A 22418-nucleotide genomic window follows, 5' to 3' on the forward strand; every position below is an offset into this window, starting at 1 on the left:
TATCAGTTTTATACACTTCAATGCATCGGTCATGTATTGAAAGGTTCTAATAAAAGAAAAACACAAAATATTTTTGATATTTTTCTATGTAGACTAGTGTAAGGTTAAAATAAAATTAAAAACACGCAAATTGTTGGTCGCGTCGAGGGAAGACCAACAAACGACATTGTATTTTCACTTTATTGACTTTAAAATGAAAAAGTAATTTTTTTTAAACACCTTAATTACTTCCCTCATATATTCAAGATGTGTGAAGTAATTTTTATAAATACTGCAGTATAGAATTGTTTTGGAACAAGAGTGTTTTGCGGTTGAACAAGTCTCGGTTTCAAGAGCAGCAGTGAGACGCAAGGCGCGCTGGGGAGTGCACGTACATCTAAGTAACATAATAATAGACTCGCGCGCTTACGCTCGATCGTAAATAAATTTAATTAATTTGCCCCTCTTTATATACAAAAATATATTCTTATCATAATTTTCTTATTACTGGACACGTATAATACCATTTTTGAGTAAATTATGAGCGGGGTATTTCAAATAAACTGAAGTGCAAATAAGTGACATTTTTCAAAATGATGATGGCCAGTGCAAAAATGGTAAGAGACATTACTGCAGATCTAAGCGCAGATGTGCGTTCTCTTTCTGTGGAGTCTTCAACTGAAGAACAAGACTCGACTACTACGGAATCTGAATATTCGGAGGAAGAAAAAGAATATGAGCTGGATGACCTACAAATTCTGAAAACTATAGGTAAGATTCATTTGAAGAAATATAAAATACGGCAACGACTCAACGGCATTAGTTTTAACGATGGATTTAGTAGCAAAAGTAGGAATAAATAATAAATATTTCGTGCGCAATGTAGATGTGACGTATTTTAAATATTTTACGTTTATATTGTGTTTATAAATGTACTTACAAAATGTATAATCTTTTTCTCACGATACAAGCTTATTCTCCCCTTGTTTATAACCACCGGTCCGCTAGATTTGGCGTGAAAGCGTAACAAAAAGAGCGATCTCTAATATATATTTCAATATGGGCTTTCTGGCAGTGAAAAATAAATATATATCTAATCTTTATTAACTTGACACAATTGAATGTAGTTTAATATTTATAATAACGTTCTTACTGTTTACGAATACGTTAAACTGAACTTGATGAAATAGAATAATAGCTGATTCGTGAACGTACCTAGCCGGGAATAAAAGGTTGTCTATTTATGTTAGGATAGCTAGGAGGTGTAGGGCATTTTTGGTATGGCTAGCTAGTATGGCTATGCCCAGTAGATTGAATCGACACGGGGATGTTCATATGATATTATACTCTACGTACTTAGCCGGTCAAACATTGAGTGCGTAGAAAATTGCAAACGAAGTCTGACCATCGTTATTAAGATCTCTCCTGATATTTTACAAAATTGACTGTCCCAGGCCTTGTAGTAGGAATATTTAATATTTAACCATATTGAACGGTATTTAATTTTAATTATGTTGTGCCAAATGGCTGTATAGACACCACAAAGTAAATATAGGTGAGGTCACTTATAACATGTATTGAGCATATCTTGCATGTAATCACCTTTTTTACATATATTGTATGTATGATGATAAAATACATTATGGTTATTGCGTCCTTGGTCCACATTTTCGCCATGAAGAGTCAGCTCCCCTTTCGACCTAATTTAATGATATCGACTAAGGACAATTATACAATACTGTGTCAGGTGATAGATAGCGTTTGTTTGTGCTGATTAGATACATCATTAAAATAAACTTATTTGCCACAAAACTTCCTTATTATTATTGTCAATTCAAAAGTGCGTGTGGTTATTTATTTTTTTCTTTGAATTTTTTCGCGTTCCAACAGAGTAATTTTATAACATGATTTTTATGTCTGGAGATAGTTAAGAAGCTAGGCAGTGATATAGGCTACTTGTTTACCTCAGTAAAACATCTCATTCACTTTGTTGGATTTGTCTCCGCTTGGAATTGGATAATAACTGTTAATAAAATAAAAATTATAACCTGGGCGGAGCTGGGGCGAGATTTAATGTTTCATACTTTCACCTGATCAAAAAGATGATTTAGAATATAAAATATGCAATCCTAAATTGGTTGCTTTAAAATTTAGGATGTTAAACATGCATATTTATATTTATTTACAGTTTGAATGCATCTCAATACCGTATTTTGGCAGACGTCTTCGCAATAAAGTTTAGAAACGTATTTTTATACTGGTATAATTGCTTGCACTATAAAAGCGTATGTCGTAGCGCTTAATACATAAATATACACGATTGATGCGAATAACGGTGTAAAGTTTATTTTGTTTCAAATGTCCTTTATTCTTTTTTTGTTTTGTGTAGTTTGTAGATTCATTAGCTATCTGCAAAAGGTGGGCGACTTTCAGTTAAAAGATGTAAAAGATGTCTCACTTTTAGGTTTATAGACATCAGGTCTGTGCCTACTGTAAACGAACTGTAAAAGTGAAACAGAGCACAAAACGTCTCGGTGGTAGACGTATCTGGTTTGGTTATTATCCTCTCGACGCTCCAGTTACAACTGTAATCAGCTCTACACACATTTACGATGACCTACAGTGCTGAAATGTTATTTCATTTCTACACGTTCCTATTTATTACCTCGATTTTTTTTATAATCTATGAATTATACCATTGCTTTATTAATAGACAATTTTATGCACTAAATCAGCGAAAACCTTGTAGTAGTTTAGAATATATATCAAGAACTTACTTAAACGGGTCAACTTAACGAAGTTATTCGTAGGAATAAATAGGTTTTATAGCAGAAAAATTTCTTTGTTTATACTTTTCTATGAATTTATTGTCTTATTCTTTTTAATTAGGTGTATTGTTTTATTATACATTCCATTGTGTATCGTGCATGATGTGAAAATGTAAATAAACTATCAACATACACGCAAATGTTTCGTTCTTTGAGTAGGTATAATATGAACGTAAATAACAAGTGTCACGCTTGATTTCAGGTAAATCTAGGTTACCTACTGTAATACTGTTGGTAAAAGAAATGAATTTTAATAAAACGGAGCGTGTTGTCATAATATTTTCCCTTTTACTGTTATCGTGAATAAATTATTTTCCTATGTTATGATATGATAAATATGTTCACTATGTTTATTTTTTTTCTCTATTTATCTTTGAGAACAAACACTACTATTTTCTTATTAATAATATACAATATACCAAATATATATTAGAAAAAGCTTACAACAAAAATTATGAATTTATTATTTTTTTCTAATCTTATAAGTTAAATATATTAATATATTATTATTCCAGCAAATAAATTGAAATATAAGAACTCGCACCTTTTAACCTATACTATTGATCATATTTCACACCAGAAAAGAAAGTGTAAAGGTAGATAAACAATGCGCTATCAAAGGCGGCAGGCCCATGATAGACCATTGAGCATCCCAAACCGGTCCCACGTTTTATTTCTGCTCCATGACTTATATCGATTGCATAATATGCAAAAAGAAATTCTTGATTAACCAAACCACAAAAATACCGCTTCCACTAGACACGAATAACGGTGTTTGAGTCAATCCGAACATTTTAATTAATCTTTTAGTAGTTTAATTAAATATATAATCTATATTAATTTTTATATAGATTGTAGGCAAAGTTTATTATTTATAACTATAATGCATTTAGCCCGTGATCTGAATCTTAGGATACAGCTGATTCGTGAACCGTTTCGTTTACCTCGGGCCTTTCTGTATCAGCCTTGACCGTTTTCCATTAGAATTCCTATATTTATAAATATTTTACGAAACAAATTTGAAAGGGTTGATCAATTGAATCATTACTATTTTTATTAAAAATTTTTCATTTATTATATATAATATAATATATTATGTTACGCATTAGCGTCAACGTAAAAGTATTTTTATGTGAAATTTTTATACTTATAATTGTGATATAAAATTTAACGTTCGACCGCCGCCAATCACCTGCATCGGTTATATAAGACTGGAACACGTCCGATTTACCTACTTGATGGGATTACAAATAACGTTAGCACTTTCTCTAATATACTACATATACTGCTGTGTAGATTACAGACATGTGACACATAAAATTATCGTTACACCTATTGTTATAAAAGGAATACTTATTTGTAGAAAAATCTTGGTTATCATTCATAAGAAATATATTATTATTCATAAACATATTTAAATTTATTAGTAATCCGAAGATAGAACTGAATATTTATACTTAATGTTAATTAATTGGCTTGTACGGGTATTGAATACTTTTAATCAAGCATAATATATTAAAAAACTACTAGTTACTTATACAGAGATTTGTTTAAAGTTTATATTACTGTAGTACATTTCGGAAATTGCTCGAAACATGAGTGGCTTAAAAATTTCTCCTAGAAACTGGAAAGTTGTCTCGGATGACGAATGTCATCAGAGCCGTACCGTAGTCGCGGGATGCTTAGCGATGTTGCACGATTGCCTTTGTATGTGTAGAAGTACTCTACGTGCTTACTGCCATTGCCTGATATGTCGATTTTATATAAAACTAACTATTGCTCGCGGCTTTGCACGTGTTAAATTAAGAGTAGCTTAAAGGATGTTTTTATACATATGAACCTTGCTCAAGAGCAAGGTTTCAAGTAGATTGATTCAAGAATCAATCTATATATAAATAAAACCCCATCTAAATCTGTTGCGTAATTTTAACAACAAAAAAACAAGCAAGCAACACACAGACCACGGAAAGCGACTTTGTTTTATACTAAGTAGTAAAGAGGTTTAATGTATGACTTAAATTCAAAATACTTCATTGGTTTTTTCTTTCCCACTAACTTTATATATTACAAAAATTTCACATGGCATTAATTTCTTGATTCAATTTATTAAAATAATTTTCCTGTTTTCAGTTCGTACTTACTTCGAGTTTGGCGAGGTCGTTGACATTTAACCTACATGTGTAACTGAGTAATAACGTTTGCAAATAGGTCACGAAATTGATAGATGTTTAAGATTGATACACAATTATCAGTTACGTCCTAATAATCTATTTTTCAGGTATAAACAAAAATAACTTGCATTTTAAAAGAGGCCGAGTGTTCCCCTTCGGACGAGATGGCCTACATGTCGTGATTTTCTCCGTGGAATCTCCCACGCATCTGGGAAAGACTCATAAAAAAGTTTTGTCAAGCCAATAAACTGACACTTGCGTATCAGAGGAATCAACATATTGTGTTAAAATACGGTAATGAGCTTGAAAAAGTTTCAAAAATGGTGCAAATTTATGGTACAAGATCATGATTCATTAAAGCGAATAGACAAACAAAATAAATGAACGCGAAACTCCGATACTTCAACAACATTGATGATTTACAGTTTTTTTTCGTGTCTGTAGATACGGTTTTTTTACAAATTTTAGAAAAAACGACAATTCAATCACGAAATGAGGAAATTGTAACCGTCATGTTTATTTATTTTACGATCAGAACTGTTAAGATATACGTTCGTTGAAAAGAAATGCTTCGATATTATAAAAAGAATTGTTTTACGTCAATAGTCTCGTCATCCATATTTTATCCACGGACTCTATCTTTAAAACGGCTTTAACGGCGGAAAGATTAGCGAACGACTGGTTGCTAACACGTGCTGTCTTCAAGTTTGTTCCAATGGAAATAATAAATAATATAGTTAAATTTTATAAACATAAATCCTTTTCACACGGCTTCTATCGTAATCCCGGGTAAATTTAGTGCACTACATTGTAACTTGTTTATTGTAAAATCACGTTTCTGTTTGTTTTTAAATATCTGATAGACTTCATAACAAGATAGGGGAGAGTACGTGTAGTCCAGAACCAATTGTGCTATAAATTGCGACTGGAGTGACAATCTTAGCAGGTGGCGGGGTGGCGCAGCTTGTAATATTTCCAATACAATGTGTATTTTTAGAATTTTACAAGCAACAAACAGTTAGAAGATTTCTTTTTATAGATTTTTTCGCACGATGGTTTTCCGACGCGTGTACTTTATGTGTTCTTAAGGATTCTTTTTTCCAAACAATTACGTGATTATGATTTTTTTATTAGTGATGTTCGTTGATTTATTAAATTTCCATTTAAATAAGGGAGAATGTAGGCACAAGGTTTTCGTATAGGAAAATATTCTTAACGTCATACGTCGACCAAAACATATCGCAGTTACCATGCTATTTGGCTACTTACCTTCGCAGCTATTACATGTATACTTATGCATTATTAATTTTATTTAATGAAATTAATATTACAAAATGTGTACATTATTAATCATTACCTTGTAAGATAAAGCGTTCATGTAGTAGAAGAATTGAGATGCGAAAAACTATTATTACACTACTATTTAATATTAATAGCTAATAACATTAGCATGAACAAACACTACTCGAATATTTTGATAAAAATAATAAATCTAACCTTTTCTTTTATATATGTCATTTAGCAAATAAAATATAAGGCACGTAATTGTTAGGTGTGAAAGGGCCGGATAAAATGTTATCGTTTGTATGTCGCCATGACGTGACAGAAACATATTTTATCAGTCTGTAACATTCCCACAACTTTATTTAACCTTGAGTGCTTTAGTACTATTGACATTTCTTGCAATTATTATTACTCTAAATAGGTACTTACAGGAACGCGCGAATGTTTTAGTATCGGGTCTATTCTATAAGCCAAATTGTTGCAATAGCTAAGAGCTTGATATGGGCCTTAATGACTCATGAATGATAAATGGATATTGGGTTCAGGAACTGCCTATACCGGTGCACTCGGATATTATATACCACAGTATGTAGATGCAATTTGTGAAATAAAGCAATATTTTACATACCTACTTTAAAATAATCAATTCGATTATATCCATTTGGTTATCAATTACACATATGACAAGAATTAATTTTTTTTTATTTATTATTTATTATTTATTTTTTATGCCCTTAAACTGCGGCACACCGTATGCTGTATCATTATGGACAGTTTTTTACGATTTCTGTAAAATATAAACAACTCACTAAAGACATATACTACTACGCTTTCTTCAATAAAGAATCTCAGAGATCGGTTAGTAAAAAGAAAATAGCAACGGAAGCAATTACAATTTCGGAAACGTTTTACGATTTCTGCAATTTCCTTTAAAAGTAAGAGGTATTGAGATGCGCGTCGCATCAGGCATGTGTCTGGCGCTATTACTTATCAGCGGTTATGCGCGTCGCGAACAAAGCCGTTGAAACAAATGATACATAACGCATTTTAAGTACTCACTTCTATTTCTATTCAGTTCGCGTTCATGTGTATTGTCTTCCTGTAATTAAAATATGCTATATTAGTGCGAAACTATTGATACACGTCTCTGTAACGAAAATTATTTTTAGCACAAGGATAATGGCTTTCATTTGTGTTCTACATAACGTTTGAAGATATTTTGTGGTTGTTGATTTTTGACTTGTCGTGTATATCAGCTTGAATATATCTTTATTGTAAAAAGAGTCATGTTCAAAATAATAGTACTAAAATATATTATTGTAAATGTATGTATTATTGTAAATAATAATATCACCTTTAGAGTTTAAGTTTTTAAATATAGAACTATTTTTTTTGTGTTAAATTTTTGAAATATCAGCTCTATAAGTCGTGATGATTCTTTAATCAGTTTAACTGATTGAAAAACAATATGATAACCAAAAGAATTTATTCAATGCATAAAATCATTGGTATTTAGATTTGATAGGTCATCGACGAAATTTTAAAATCGGTAGTCTAGACACTGTTCCTAAGTCAGCAATTAGTAATGCTAATTAGTATATTATAAAGCACAAACATAATTTAAGAGCGTTTAAAAGGCCATAAAAATTAAACTTCATTGAAAAAGCATACTAAAGTGATTCGCGAAAAATGTTTAATTCATTTCATGCTTGTCGTGTCCCAGGAAGATTCCGTTGCCAACTTCCTCGGCATTTGACATCTACTTTGTTTTTCGATTATTCACTTAGCGTTTCGTGAAGGTCATCAGGTGACCGCAGGCAGGAACTCAAGTGACACTTCTATTTTTTTCTAAACTATATGGAGATTTATTTGACAGAATCGCGGTAAGTGCGTTGTATCAGTACCAAAAAGAAGACACGGGAGACAGCCGTGAAATAACGTCACAGGCTGGAAAAATAAAGATTATTTTAGTATCGTATGGGAAATATGAGTAAGAAGTACGTCAGACGGCTCTACGGATTGAAAGTGTGCCTTTATGAGACATGATACTAAAAAGATATTTATTAGTTTAGATGTGGGTTGTGGTTATTGTTTTTAGGGCAGTGGTCGCGATAATTTTACATTAAGGTAGAGTTTGTAATAAATGAATTACATAATGTGTCATATAATTAACGATTAAAGCGTGGGTACTGAATCTAAATCAGTTGAATGCTAGTTAGTGTTATAACATATCTGATAAAATTGTATTTTTTTATAACGATTAACGCGCTGAAACCGGGAGAGAGTAAAAGATAAAAAGGTTCAATCTATAGAAATTGGGCATGTTATCTAGGTGTACGATAGAGAATAGTATTATAATATGGTCTTTCGTTTTTAATAAAAATTAGATGTTCGATTTTATTTGTCGACGTAGGCATGAGCACTAGGAGGTTCAACAGCCCCCCTTCCCCGAAAACTTAAGACATTAAAGTTCAAAGCGGATATAAACATTACATCTAAATTTGGTTTAAATCATTATGTGTGTAGTACTAGCGTAGCGTTACATATTAAAATCGATTATTTCATTATTGCTTCATGCTGTTTATAATATTTGAATTGTATCAATAAAAGCTTCCGACCATTATACACAAGTGCACGACACGATTACGAAACATTAGGCCCCTATTTTAGATCGAAACTGGAGCAAGGTTTGTACCAAAAGCACTTTATTTGACACTAAAGTCTACTAAAATACAACCCGTTACTCATCAACGTGTAACTTTTATGCTCTATAATCAGGTTTATGACTGACATAAATTATGGCAGAATGATATTTTTAATTGGCGCTTGAAAACATTATAATTATTGTTTGTAAACCTACAACTAATATACATATATATTCTATATATTAATAGCATGATTTAAATCTCGTTTTAAACATTTGCAATTTTTAAAATAAACATCTAAATAATAAAGTATGTGAGATTTACCCAGAACTAAATGGGTAAATAGAATTATAAAATACAAATAAAGTTCGCACGTCATTTTGTATAATAGAAGTAAATACTGCATGTTATTCTTTTATCATGACCTCAATATCATGCTTTTTGGTTGGGGTATTATAGTTGATATTACTCTAAAATACCTGTTGCGTTGTCATTTTATAGTGTATAATTAAAGTTGCATTTGGCTTTGTAATGGATAATATGATACGTGACTCTTATTTTCCAATCAATAGATAAACAATAGAATGATTTGGCCACCATATCGAGAGTCAAGGTAAATCTGTCTCGCTTGAATACGCACGGTTAAGTGCAAGGTCTATTTTTATTGTCCATTGAAACAAAACATTTTCCTCTAATAAATGACCTTCTGCCGAATTATTGTACAGCAGTAGTGGATTAGTTCTCGAAACGAATTGATTCAAATATTGTTTTAATATTTATATCAACACATACTTGACTGTAGAAGATTTTTTTTTATTAGTCTATTATTAGGAAGGATGATACTCAGTTACGATGAGAAGAAGTTTCCATGACGTTAAAGATCAACATGTGACGTCAGTACCGTGCCTTATGCTCGAGAGTGAAAGTCGTTGGCGAGTAGGGTCACAAGAAATTATTTAACTCACAAACTTTAGCCTTTTCTCTATCTACAGTATGATAAGGACGGAACAACAAAGATGCAACACGCTTTCGTCACAGACTTCCGATACTCAGTACTCGAAGCGAAAGGTTGAACCGGAATCCGATTATATAATCTTTGTTTGAAATTGAAATTCAATTGGATAACTTGAAATTTATTACCTAAAGGTGTATCAGTAACCTGAATGTTATATGGATGGGAAATAACAGCGAGTTATAATTAGCGGTACTCTATCATTATCTACTTATTTTAAGGAAGTAATAACTAATGACGTTAAATAATTAAACTTAAGCTTTTGTATATTCTACTTTCATCAACCCCACTAATCTTACCAGCAATATAGCACCGGCTTGTTGTTTATAATTTACGAGAACAAATTACTAAAACCTTCAGAGAGCCCTGAAATTAAAATAGTCGTTAAAATAAATAATAATGCCCTTAATGCTGTTGATGTAAGAAAATATATGCGATAAAGTAGTTGTAGCGACTTGCGCAAGAGTGGCCGAAATAAAGTCGAATGTTGAATCTTGCGAAAGTTATCGACGTCACGGGCAGCCTCGTATAAACACGTGTTGTTAAAATTATTTACGAATTAAAATGAAATTATCTTAATAATGATATGGTGCCCAGTTTATGTTTTGGATTTTATGGTCTGAATTTCTTGATTTTGTCGAACAGTCCTGAATATCCCAACTCGTATTATATGTGTGAAAGTAACTCTCTTTTTCACGCTTGAACTACTGAACCGATTTCCATGATATTGGTACGGCGATAGTTGGAGACCCGAAGAATTTTATCCCGGACTCCTTTCCGGGTTGTTTTTATCCCCAAAATTGATACCCCCACGATAACTGTTACTATGTGAATTAAACACCGAGCTGTATATCATTGCATTTGACTTCACAGACGAAACTGCAGGCGGGAAGCTAGTACTATACAGTTATGTTACAGTTATCTCGTAGATGAAAGAAAAAATACTTACATTACATTTTATTATAAGTAAGTATTTTTAAAATTGTGTGCTTAGAGGTAATTAACTAACGCAGTGTTAACATTCAGTGGATTTTAATATTCTTCGTTAATTGTTAAATATCATGTTAGGTTCTTATTTTTGTTTATTGGGATGCAATTAGGAAAAAATGTATAAGTAAACATGTACATCGATCTATAATATTAGTGCATTTGCCCTTAAATTTTTATACATTTATTTCGTTCAGCTTCTGTAATTGTTGTTAAGTGAAACAAACGGTGTGTGTAAAGTGAGCCAAATGGTTGTGGAACACTTAGCAACAAAACTACGTCATTGGTTAAAAAAGCGTTGTAAATCAATGGATCCGCACACATATTTATTTTTATTTGAATATTGCTAAAGCATCATACGAGTACACGCTATACTCAATATCGCCAGCTATCACTTAGTCGGCTGCAGAATGCAAATATAAACAAATTAAGAGGTTCCATGGAAATGGGGATCTCCGCGTATGACTCATTAAAATACTGTTTAGTTCTTCATAATATTTACGTCTCGGTTCTTTGAAAATTACTGATAAACAAGTAAATGTTGAATTTGATAAAACAGTAACGTTGGAAGACTTTGACCGGTTTATTATATGATATTTCTCCAAATAAACAGATCTCCATATGTTTATTCTCTTTTTGCTATGTCAGCTGCTGTTGCACTATGTCAGATTTTGCGATTAATTTATGTGTAGTTATCTACCAACTAGATAGAAAATTAGAATTAATTTACCTAAATGTATTAAATGTAGCTTTAAAAAAAGAAAGCTTATTATTTCATATTATTTATGTTTTTTTGTGAAGCCGTAATATGAACCGAAGAAACTATGCTTGAGTTTGTTATTGAAAATCTATCCCAATGCTATAAAGTGACATTTGTTTTTTTTTTCAGGTACAGGCACCTTCGGGAGAGTGTGCCTCTGTCGGGACAAGGCAGCGGACGAGTACCTAGCTATGAAGATTCTTTCCATGGCTGATGTAATACGTTTGAAGCAAGTCGATCACGTGATGAATGAGAAAAACATATTATCTGAGATCAATCACCCTTTCATTGTGAACTTGTGAGTAAACTAGTTCATTATGAAAATTAAAACAAAAGAGTCAGACGTTAAATATTGTGATAAGCCTATACACCTTTACTTTCCCGAGCAAACGACAATATTTGAATTATATTCGTAAATTTACTTTAAACAAAACCATAAAATGGGAACGTATGAAAACAAGATATTTCCACATATCATATTAAATTAGGCTACCTACTATTTTTTTCAACAATTCATTTGAATAAATATGTATGAATAAATAAAGTCATGTTCATGCTTAATATCAAATAAGTAATTGATAATATTTCAGTATATATTAATCAGATACTTTTACCGTTACTACTATGGTTCCAATGAACTGAGCTTATAACACGTTTTTATTGAAAATATAACATATTAACTTTCACATGAAAGTATTTACGCGATGTAATTTATGAGTTGGAATGGTCTTCCGCGGATTGGAAATACTTTTTAATGATACCTATAGCTATCATATAAATGTGGTCTGCGTTCTTTCTTTGTTAGTTTAGTTTGTTCCTTTGTTTATGGTATTTGGAAATAATTCTGTACTGATTTCATAAGGAACAACTGACAATTTTACGATATATCAAAAAGGATTAAATTATTGGTGGAAACATAAAATAATATTTCTCATTTCATGAGGCAGGGTAAAACAAAAACTTTGTAGGTATGTAATATGAAAACGGAAAATATGTCTATAATAAAGAAGAAAACAATCATATACTGCTGTAGCTGTTGTTTGTAATATCTGTAAGCAAAATATTTAAAATATTCATATAAAAAAGTTAATAATTAAACTGTTGAACATTACTCTACAGCTTAATTGAAATTATATAGGCCCAAAGTTCAATTATACAGGTAATATATTAAGAGGACTATAAATATAGTGCAGCTCATTTTATCCAATTACCCTGTCACGTTTGTCTCTCACACACACGTGTCTATAGTCTTAACGTTGCATTAAATTAAAATATTGTAAATAGTTACGAGGTTAATGAGAAACCCTCTTTTATTTTGCTACAGCACTTTTTAAAAGGATATTTTGATGTTTGTGAGCTAACCCGTGAAAAACATTAATTTTCTTATTACAGGTAGCTAGTTTTATGAAAGGTCTTTTTTATATCACAAATTAAAACACTCGTGTAACTATAAAATTAGGAGTTTATAGTCATCAAGATGACAAATCATTTTTAACAATGCAATACATAGTATTCGAGTAATGTATATATTTATTAGAAACGACTACGATATTTTAATGTGATTGAGAAAATAATTACAAACTTTCACATCTTATATTACATAGTATAATTAGCAAATTCGAATGAAAAAATTGAACTTTAAAAATGTTAATTTTTTAGACGGTGGTGGACCCATGATGACTCATGTATCTACATGCTATTCGACTACGTATGTGGTGGGGAATTGTTTTCCTACTTGAGGAATGCAGGCAGATTTAGTAATAATATAGGTAAGTTTATACGTCTTCTCTGAATATAGAGCTTTTATTAATGACTTTTTATTATAATAAGGCATACAAGTAATTAATATAATGAAAGAAGTTTAATATGAACATCTGATGTCAAATTCTAATATAATAGCTTATTAAATAATCGTATAACCACGTTATGTGAAACACAGGAAAGAAATGTCACTATGTGACTGCGTTGATATGAATAAGCAAGTACCTATTAATCTGATATGTACGCAAGAGCTTATTTCTGGAGGAAAGGACATGGAATGGACAAAAATAGTCGGTCAATGACGCGATGTCTGTAAATACTGGCTTGTGTTGAAAGTTGAGACTTCAACGATGTCTACACGCAAAATTTTACGGGTACAGGGAACAATACTGGAAGACATTTATTTTTGTGGCTGTCCGCGACGGCAGTAAAATTGTGGTCGCGATACTACGGCTCCCGTGCCAGACGCTGTGACGCCGTGTCCTGATTAGCACAGAGTTCGCAGTAAAACTAAGCTCGAATGGTTGCAGCTATGTTTTAGGGTCTCTAACAATTGCGCTTTTTGGTTAAATTATAAATTGGTGGTAAAATTTCAAACAAATATATGATTAAAGTTGCTCATTTCATAGTTGAATTTATTTGATTCCAAGAACAGGTTTTTTGGGGTACCTCGCCCTCTTGTGTGACTCATAAAATAATATTTATCGAAAATAATGACGCAGAGACAAAACAAAAATTAACGCGACAGCTAACATAATACTATGCTGTACTCTGTTAGTATAGCGATTAATGTTTTCCGTAAGAAAGCATAAACAATGTCTGGATTTTTACGTGGATACAATTCAAGTGTCGGATGTAATAATCAATTTATCAAAAGAATATTACAAATATGTTGTGATTGGATTAATAATTTTTCATTAACGGGAGACATCGCTTTAGAATAAGAAATGTTATTATTAATGTTGGATCAGTTACAAAAAACTTAAAATCAAAACAACTAAATATAGAGTTTTTTAAATTGTTTTAAGCCGTTTATATTTGACTCGAACTGGTTTAATAATACCTGACACACTTCGTTCATAAAAAGGTGACGCACCAAATGAAGAAAAGCAATCAAATCTATATATAAGGATCACCCCTGATGTTTATAACGGGGCTACTCAAATAATAGTTAAAGTAGGCGCTAGTTTATCATGGACAGAAAAAGAGACGTGACCTCATAAGATGCCAGAACCATAAATGACGCAAAGATATAACCTACGCTATCCTGACTCATCTTTGATAAGTCGTTAGTTTCATTCAACACGATATTTTGTTTACTCAAAATGTGCTACTTAAACATTTTATATGAACTTATAAAACACATGGAAGTGTTTGCTGCGGAAACGCTAAAGTCCGATTTACATCATGTAGAGTGAAATGGTAAATGTCAATTAGCACATGTAACAGTTAACTAATTAAAACGAACATATTCTATTTGGCAACGTTCAATTCTCTAATGAAAAATTTGTGTGTAACTAAATGTACGTTATAAAATAGAGCACTGAGTACGTACAATAATAAAGACAATGTTCACTAAGTAGCGGCTGACATTTACTCTCGATCAAGGTGTAAATTTTCTGTTCAAAAAATGTCGAGGCAGAAAAATAAAGAGAATATGCATTTTGTTCAAAAGTTGTTTGTAGATTACATCAGCACCGGTTTATAAGTCGGATCATATTTATATAGGCGAAAGAAATTATGAATGTTGCAAAAAATGCTGCATCAAAAAGTGTAATTTGTATAAAAATCATTTTGAAATCAATGACTGGTTATTTCAATGTTGGCTTTGTTTTCGCAATTTTAAAAGTCATACAGTTTACGTTGTAAACATTTTTAGTAACATATTTCCAAAACGAATTGTGGTTATTACATGTTTCCACAATTAAACAAAATAGTTTAAAATATTATAACCGAATTCCATATGTGCGAAAAGTGAGAGGTTAAAATATTGTGGTAACTAATGACATCTTATTTTATTTATATGTATAATTCATATCAAGTTTCGTTATGCCCGTTTTAGATTTTCCCACGCACAAAAAAAGCATAAGTAATATCTTTTAAACACACCGAAAACACATAACGCTTTATGCTTGCAGCAAATTTCTACGCAGCGGAAATAGTTTCTGCACTGGAATATCTTCACGCTCGCAACATCGTGTACCGAGATCTGAAGCCTGAAAATCTTTTACTAGCTAAAGATGGTCATTTAAAGATCACCGACTTTGGTTTCGCAAAGAAACTTACGGATCGCACGTGGACTCTTTGTGGCACGCCGGAGTATCTCGCTCCGGAAATTATTCAAAGCAAGGGTCATAACAAAGCTGTAGATTGGTGGGCTTTAGGTATGTCCATTGTTATTGGTTGCACTAACTTTTGAAATCCTAAGAAGCTTAATGATATATTGGATTAATACACTCCAAATTGCTGTTTGAAATTATATTTTCTGTTAAATAATTAATATGAATGTTTATTCATTTCATTAAATGTAATTCTTAACAAGTTTATAAAACATACGTATTACTGTAGAACAGATTTAAAATTTCTTTGTTTTCGTGCTCGTGGAAGCAAATGTCGTCAAATGTTATGTTTACAATATAATTATTTACTGTTCTAATGATATATTCCCACGTCCAAGTGACTTGAAATCGTTTTGGTGCCAGATTGAATATAATTTATAGTTAAGACACTCATCTGTGCTTGTAACTCCTTATATCCTTGGCACAAGTACATAGAACTACACATGACACCTGTTATTGTGTAGTGTATTATCCAGATTTATTGTCCTTTATGAACATGCCTTAGCATTAAGTTTAATTTATCTTACTAGAGCTTGTTATATCATTCAATTACATTTCTAAGAATCATACGTTATATCTTCCAGGTGTTCTTATTTATGAAATGTTGGTGGGCTATCCACCTTTCTATGACGACAACCCTTTTGGAATATACGAAAAAATCCTAAATGGAAGAGTTGACTGGCCCCGACACCTCGACCCCATTGCCAAGGACATAATTAAAAAACTTTTGGTACAGGACAGAACGAAAAGACTCGGAAACATGAAGGTATTTCGTTATTTATGCTACAAGGAAATTGGCACACAATATAAAACTTTGTTTTTGTATTGTAAATGATGTCTTTATGCAATGCGTATATTTTGTTCTTTATCTTTTTATGTGTCTTAAAATTTCCATGATTTTAATTATAACTGAAGGGTATATATCATAATATTTTGGTTTATCTTTTGAGATAGTTTAAAGATTATAACTCGAATTAGTGACACTAGCGAGGCGGTTGTAATTAAATATTGTTTCTCTTTTCTATGTGGAATTGGCATGAATATCACTGAATCGTTTAAACCTACGTTATTTTATATTCCTGTACGTTTTTAATCTACGTCGGGAGATGAAGAAAATAATGTATTTATCTTCATCTTGGCTTGTTTCCAGTTACTCTTATGTATGTTCTCGTATATAATTATATGCAGAGTATAAAATATGCCCAACTTTTATATATTATAAATATGATGACAATGAGCCAATTTTTTAAATATCAATTGTTTACGAGCAAATTCATATGTTGTATATCTACTGTATAATTAAAATTTGAACTAGTTTTAAACGACAATCTCATTTCATGTAGGTCTGCCGCTCTACCGGTCTCGCATTAATTGCCGCCATGATGTTGTCAGCCTCATAATTATTATTGTGCTATTACAGCTTTTATACATAGCAATGTTTTAGTGAGCTAGTTTATAATTATTTTGCATTGCATAACAAGGCGGTTAAATTTATTTATCCGGTATAACGAGTCATCAACTTCAGTCATTTTAAAGTTTAAACACTCGTTCAATATTATTTATGTTCTCCGTCAATCTGTTTAAATGTGCACTTATTATAACTACTTGATATACAATTACAAGCTTAAAAATAAATACCATTGTTCTTATAGAACGATAAATCTCTATGAAAATTTAAGAGTTCATAAAAAAAAATTTCGGTCAGAAATCAAAAAGTTAACTATAACTATTTGGATTCATAAATCATTTATTATACTGAGACAAAAAACTTTGATATTTTATTACAAAAGGATTAATATCTGTCTCTTAAATTATAAGAAATGTTATCAAAAAGCATCAAATAAGACAAGCAAATCTAGCAATTTCATTTATAAATTTTATCCTTGGGGAGGACGGGGGGTTAAATCCTAAAACCATCTCCTTGGCGCATCCAATTACGTTATAATCGAATAGGGTTCGATAACCCGCAATAAAAAAGGCCCAGCATGGTGTAGGGAATAGAAAACTGTATGAAATTTGAAATGCATTTTCATCAACCGGTATACAAAAAAGGAGAAGGATAATCGTTTCTATCTTTTTTTGGTTTTGTTACGTCGGAACTTTCCGATAGGATTTTTTTATTTGAAAGTTGGTCCTATTTAATTTAACATAGTTCTGACAATGGGAATTTATTTTATTATATATCAAGCCTATGTGAGACTGGGTTGAATAAGAATTATCTAAAACGAATTGATTACTATGCCACTTGTAGGATGTATCCTATGTTGATGTCCTATGATTAGTAGTTGGCATAAATAAAAATCTGTATTAAAAGAAGGTCCTTATTGTTCTTTTTCTAGGCTAAATAATTTAATAACTTAACGAACAACCGTTATTTAATTTAAACTTATGCTATAACAATTGATTGATAATTTTTTAAATATCAATAAAAAATACCCGAGTTTATGTTATGTGTGAAATTGCATATATGTTCAAACGATGCAATTTCTAGTATCTGCACGTTTTCACCTAGCTTTTTCTGCGAAGTCGCCAAGATATTTAGAAAGCCATCAGTCAAGTGTCCAGCGGCAATATCAAAGATACCTTGACGAGAAGAATTGGCTATAATCTTTGATGTATCGACTTATATTGTATTATTGCAAGCAATAGAGGATGAACTGGTTGGTGGGAATGCAGGGAAAGTTTTGATATAAACCATTCGATACGTTTCATGATTTATATCAAAAGTTAGTTTTGACAAAAGATATATTATAAACATGTCAAAAATATAAACAAATATTATGCAGCTCTTGTATACCTAAGCTTTGATATCACAGTAGTTGCTACTTCTATTGCTTTATAATTTTAATGACCTAGATTTGCAGGAAATGTAAAACCTGTTTTTATTAAATGTACATGCGCTAAATGTAACCGTAGGCTTAGACGGGTTAATTGTTCGGATCCGCTCCATAAATTTCAAAGTTTACGAAGTCGATTTGCGTCGAACGTCGCTTAAGCCAATAATAACAAAATGACTCTAATTTTGGCTACCAACATGTATTTAGTACTTCTGTGATTGATGTATGAGCTGATTGTTTATCCATTCATTTTAGACGTATTGATTTATCTGTGTACTGTATTTTATGGTGGAAGCTTTGGATCGTGTAATGACTTTCATTTAATGGACTCGTGTCTTTATTTTTTATGATGGTAGTTTAAATATCAATTTACAGTAAATTGGCATCTAAATTTACTAGGAACTGATCTTCTCTTGAAATGTAGTGTTTCTTGTAAAGGATCGGATGTATTACTTTACTGCCCAACTACATCTTTAATAAATAGTGTCATATACCTATAGTGTCATATAAAATCGAAAATTCTACACAACGCATACTTAAGTTAAACTCAGTATTGGATAAAGTGATTAAATTGTGGAAGTCAATAATTTATCACTGTTTCGTAAAAGTAAAAAAAAAATTCTTTTTATTACCACCATTTTTCGATTTTCAATTTTTATGTATAAAATCACAGAATACTTAAAATATTAATTTATATGGTTGTTGCACAATGTACATATAATGAACATTATAAATAATATGTATTAAAATGATTTGTTGCAGTGTGGATCAGAAGATGTCAAGCGTCATAGATGGTTCAAACATTTGGATTGGGCAGACGTTTACATGAAGAAGCTACAGGTATTACTTTCATTAATTATCTGCTTTTGCTATAAATAAAATAAAAGGCGTTTTAAATTGTAAAAATATATGTATGTTTTGACAACGCCTGTTGCGCAAAATACTTGCATGCGTTTTCAACTAGGAAAATTATTATTGTTGTGATGAAATGTTTATCAGTGATATTTTTTATATTTCAGCCTCCCATCGTCCCTTCAGTATCTTACGAGGGTGACACGTCAAACTTTGACGAATACCCAGAAACCGATTGGAAGGCGGTGCGGTCCCTTGACCCTGATGAATTGAAATTGTTCGTTAATTTCTGATGTAATAATTAATTTAAGTAGGTGATTTAATTGATTGGCGTTAACTAAAAGCAGGGAATTCCGAATTCGAGCTATGGATAGTATTTCAAATCATTAGGAACTTTGGTATTCACTGACTGACTTCACTGCGTTTTCCTGCCTCAAGTTATTTTAGAAGCAAATGCTTGCATCTCTAGCGTGGCTATAATAGATGCATAATGTGCAAGCTCGCGTGAATGAGTTTTATAAGGAATCGTTTGTATACTGAAAAAGAGAGAGTAGAGATTATTCAATAATTGGAGTGCGTGTAGAGTTTGTACATTAACATAGCCTAAAATTTACTAATTTCTTCATTTGATTTAACCAACTTAGGTGTAATTGAAAATAATATTAACGCGTGATTGTGATTGTACCTAATTGTGTTTTATTATTGTTTAAGTTTATCGATAGTTGAATCTAATAAATGGGTAGATTATGCAATTACATCAATCTTTTCACATTGGTTTCATTGTGAGATTATTGAGAGAGAAAAAAAAGTTGAGACACATAGCTAATTTACTTGCTTTATCTAGGATATGTATCCATCTCAAAGATTATTTAGGTCTGATAAAAGATTATTACAATATTCTTAATATTGAGAGTGATTATAGAAGCTGATAAATCTCGCCAGTTTGTTGTAGCATATAAAAGACTGCTTAGACGTTTTGTACAGGAAATTTAAAATATGTTATTCTCTCAATAGTCTTACCTTTCAGTACACTTATGATGGGATGTACTTATCAAAGAAAACATGTAGTTTGTACAGTTTAGGAGATAATTGAATCATATTTATATTATTTTATATAAATTAAAAATATGAAATTATTTTATTGTAATTCTTTAATATTTCGGAACTAATTTAGCTACTTTAACTTGGTCATACTGTAAAATTATGATTCCTATAAATTGTGCATAGTATTGCAATGGATTGTTAGGATGTAATAAATAGATATATCATTGAAAATAGTATTTATTATAAGATGCCTTCGATTTATTCTACAGGCAATTTAATTTAATTAACTTAGCCATGTTAATGTTATTGCTGTGATCTGTATTAGTCAAATGGAAACTCTGTTTCATAAAATAAAAAAATATCCTTTTTAATTAAAAAAACACTGTTATTATTTCGATATGCCTTTTTGATGTCTTAATCGACTGAATTATGTTGTCGTGATGATACATGTGGCTACATATATATAAGATTATTTATTTAAATTTTACTTTTTATAATATTAAAAAGATCAAAATCTTATAAAAATCGTAACTATTTTCCTTTGACACGATTCATTCTAATATGTTTTATCCGTAAAACTTAACTTACTTTAACACTATTTATAAAGCACTAATTCCTATACCAGATTTTATTGAAATGTTATTTTTTTTTAAATATGTTTATTATTTTTTGAAATTATTTTCCTTGTTATTCTAACACAAAACTCAAACATAAATTTATTTAGATTTCTTAGAGCACTTTAACTTAATCGTCTTTACATAGTTTTACCCTTTACTAGCTGTTTGGAAAGGAATTACTTAGCTCTTTCAGAATTAAAATAAAAGTAAAAAAGAAATAAATCACATTTATCATGCCAAAGAACTGTCCTATGGTTCTTAAGCGATATCATACCAAATATAATTCAGAATATAAGAAAATTTTAATCGTGATTAATTATTATCTAAATATCTACATTTATATATGAAGAAATTAAAGGCATACAAAGGGTTTATGGAAATATTGTAACACAGTTTTAATTTGAATTATTTAACGTAACGTAACGTGTAACAGGGTTTTCAAAGAGTAATTAATTTTAAATAGATATAAATTTATAGATATATTTATTACAAATAAATTATTGATTGATACCAATGACTTTTGTTTATATCTTTATATATTTTATTTCATTTACACATTTTTGATTTGAAGAGTTTCTAGCTTAAAAAATCAATAATTATAGTATTTTTTTTATGTCACAGTCGGCAATGGAGCTGGTGGGACGCCTGATGGTAAGCGCTACCACCGCCCATGAACATTTGGAGAGGCATAAGGTCCATTGCAGACCTTACGCCTCTGCAAATGGATTGCCGACTTTAAATTGGGAAGGGATTAAGAAAGAATTGGTGAGAGGAATAAAGGAAAGGACTGGGAAGGGCAAGGAAAAGGATATGGGCCTCCGGCTCCCCCACTTACCGAACGAAAAACAGCAGAATGCTATTTCACGCCGGTCTTCTGTGGTCTTTCCCCGGTTTCTTGCTGGCCCAATTCGTGCCGAAGCGTGCTCGACTACCACATACAAATAATAAATTATGGGTCAAAATTACTCAGTCTGTCTATATATTTTGTATAAAAACTTACGAGCGCACTACATTGTTATTTAAATTTCGAATTTGATTTATGTTTTTAACGTCCACTTTGAAGTGAGGAAAGTACACACACTACTACACGCTGACGCAATTGTTTGAAAATTTGATCATCACTATTAATTATTTCAGCAATGTATAAGATTGCTTTAGGAAGCGGTTGTGAAAAAGCAATGTTTATTTAGGTTGAGGTGTTGTAGACAGAGCGCCGCTATTTCTGAGTTTTACTGCTATTTCTCTCGATACATTAAATTTTTTATCTATTTTATGTAAGCCATGTATCTCTCCATGCTTTTG

The 22418-nt window shown here is 31.2% G+C and overlaps 1 protein-coding gene across 1 annotated transcript; it reads left to right on the forward strand.

The window, feature by feature from the left end:
• Positions 1-323: 323 nt before the first annotated feature.
• Positions 324-21611, forward strand: LOC119840477 (cAMP-dependent protein kinase catalytic subunit 3). The gene is made up of 7 exons (XM_038367113.1): positions 324-750; positions 11796-11964; positions 13326-13435; positions 15566-15811; positions 16351-16532; positions 19366-19443; positions 19623-21611. Exons 1-7 carry the CDS (start codon positions 573-575, stop codon positions 19746-19748), a joined length of 1089 nt encoding a protein of 362 aa, XP_038223041.1. The 5' UTR covers positions 324-572; the 3' UTR covers positions 19749-21611.
• Positions 21612-22418: the final 807 nt, after the last annotated feature.

The sequence above is a fragment of the Zerene cesonia genome, chromosome 1, assembly GCF_012273895.1.
Source record: "Zerene cesonia ecotype Mississippi chromosome 1, Zerene_cesonia_1.1, whole genome shotgun sequence".
Classification (NCBI taxonomy): Eukaryota; Metazoa; Arthropoda; class Insecta; order Lepidoptera; family Pieridae; genus Zerene; species Zerene cesonia.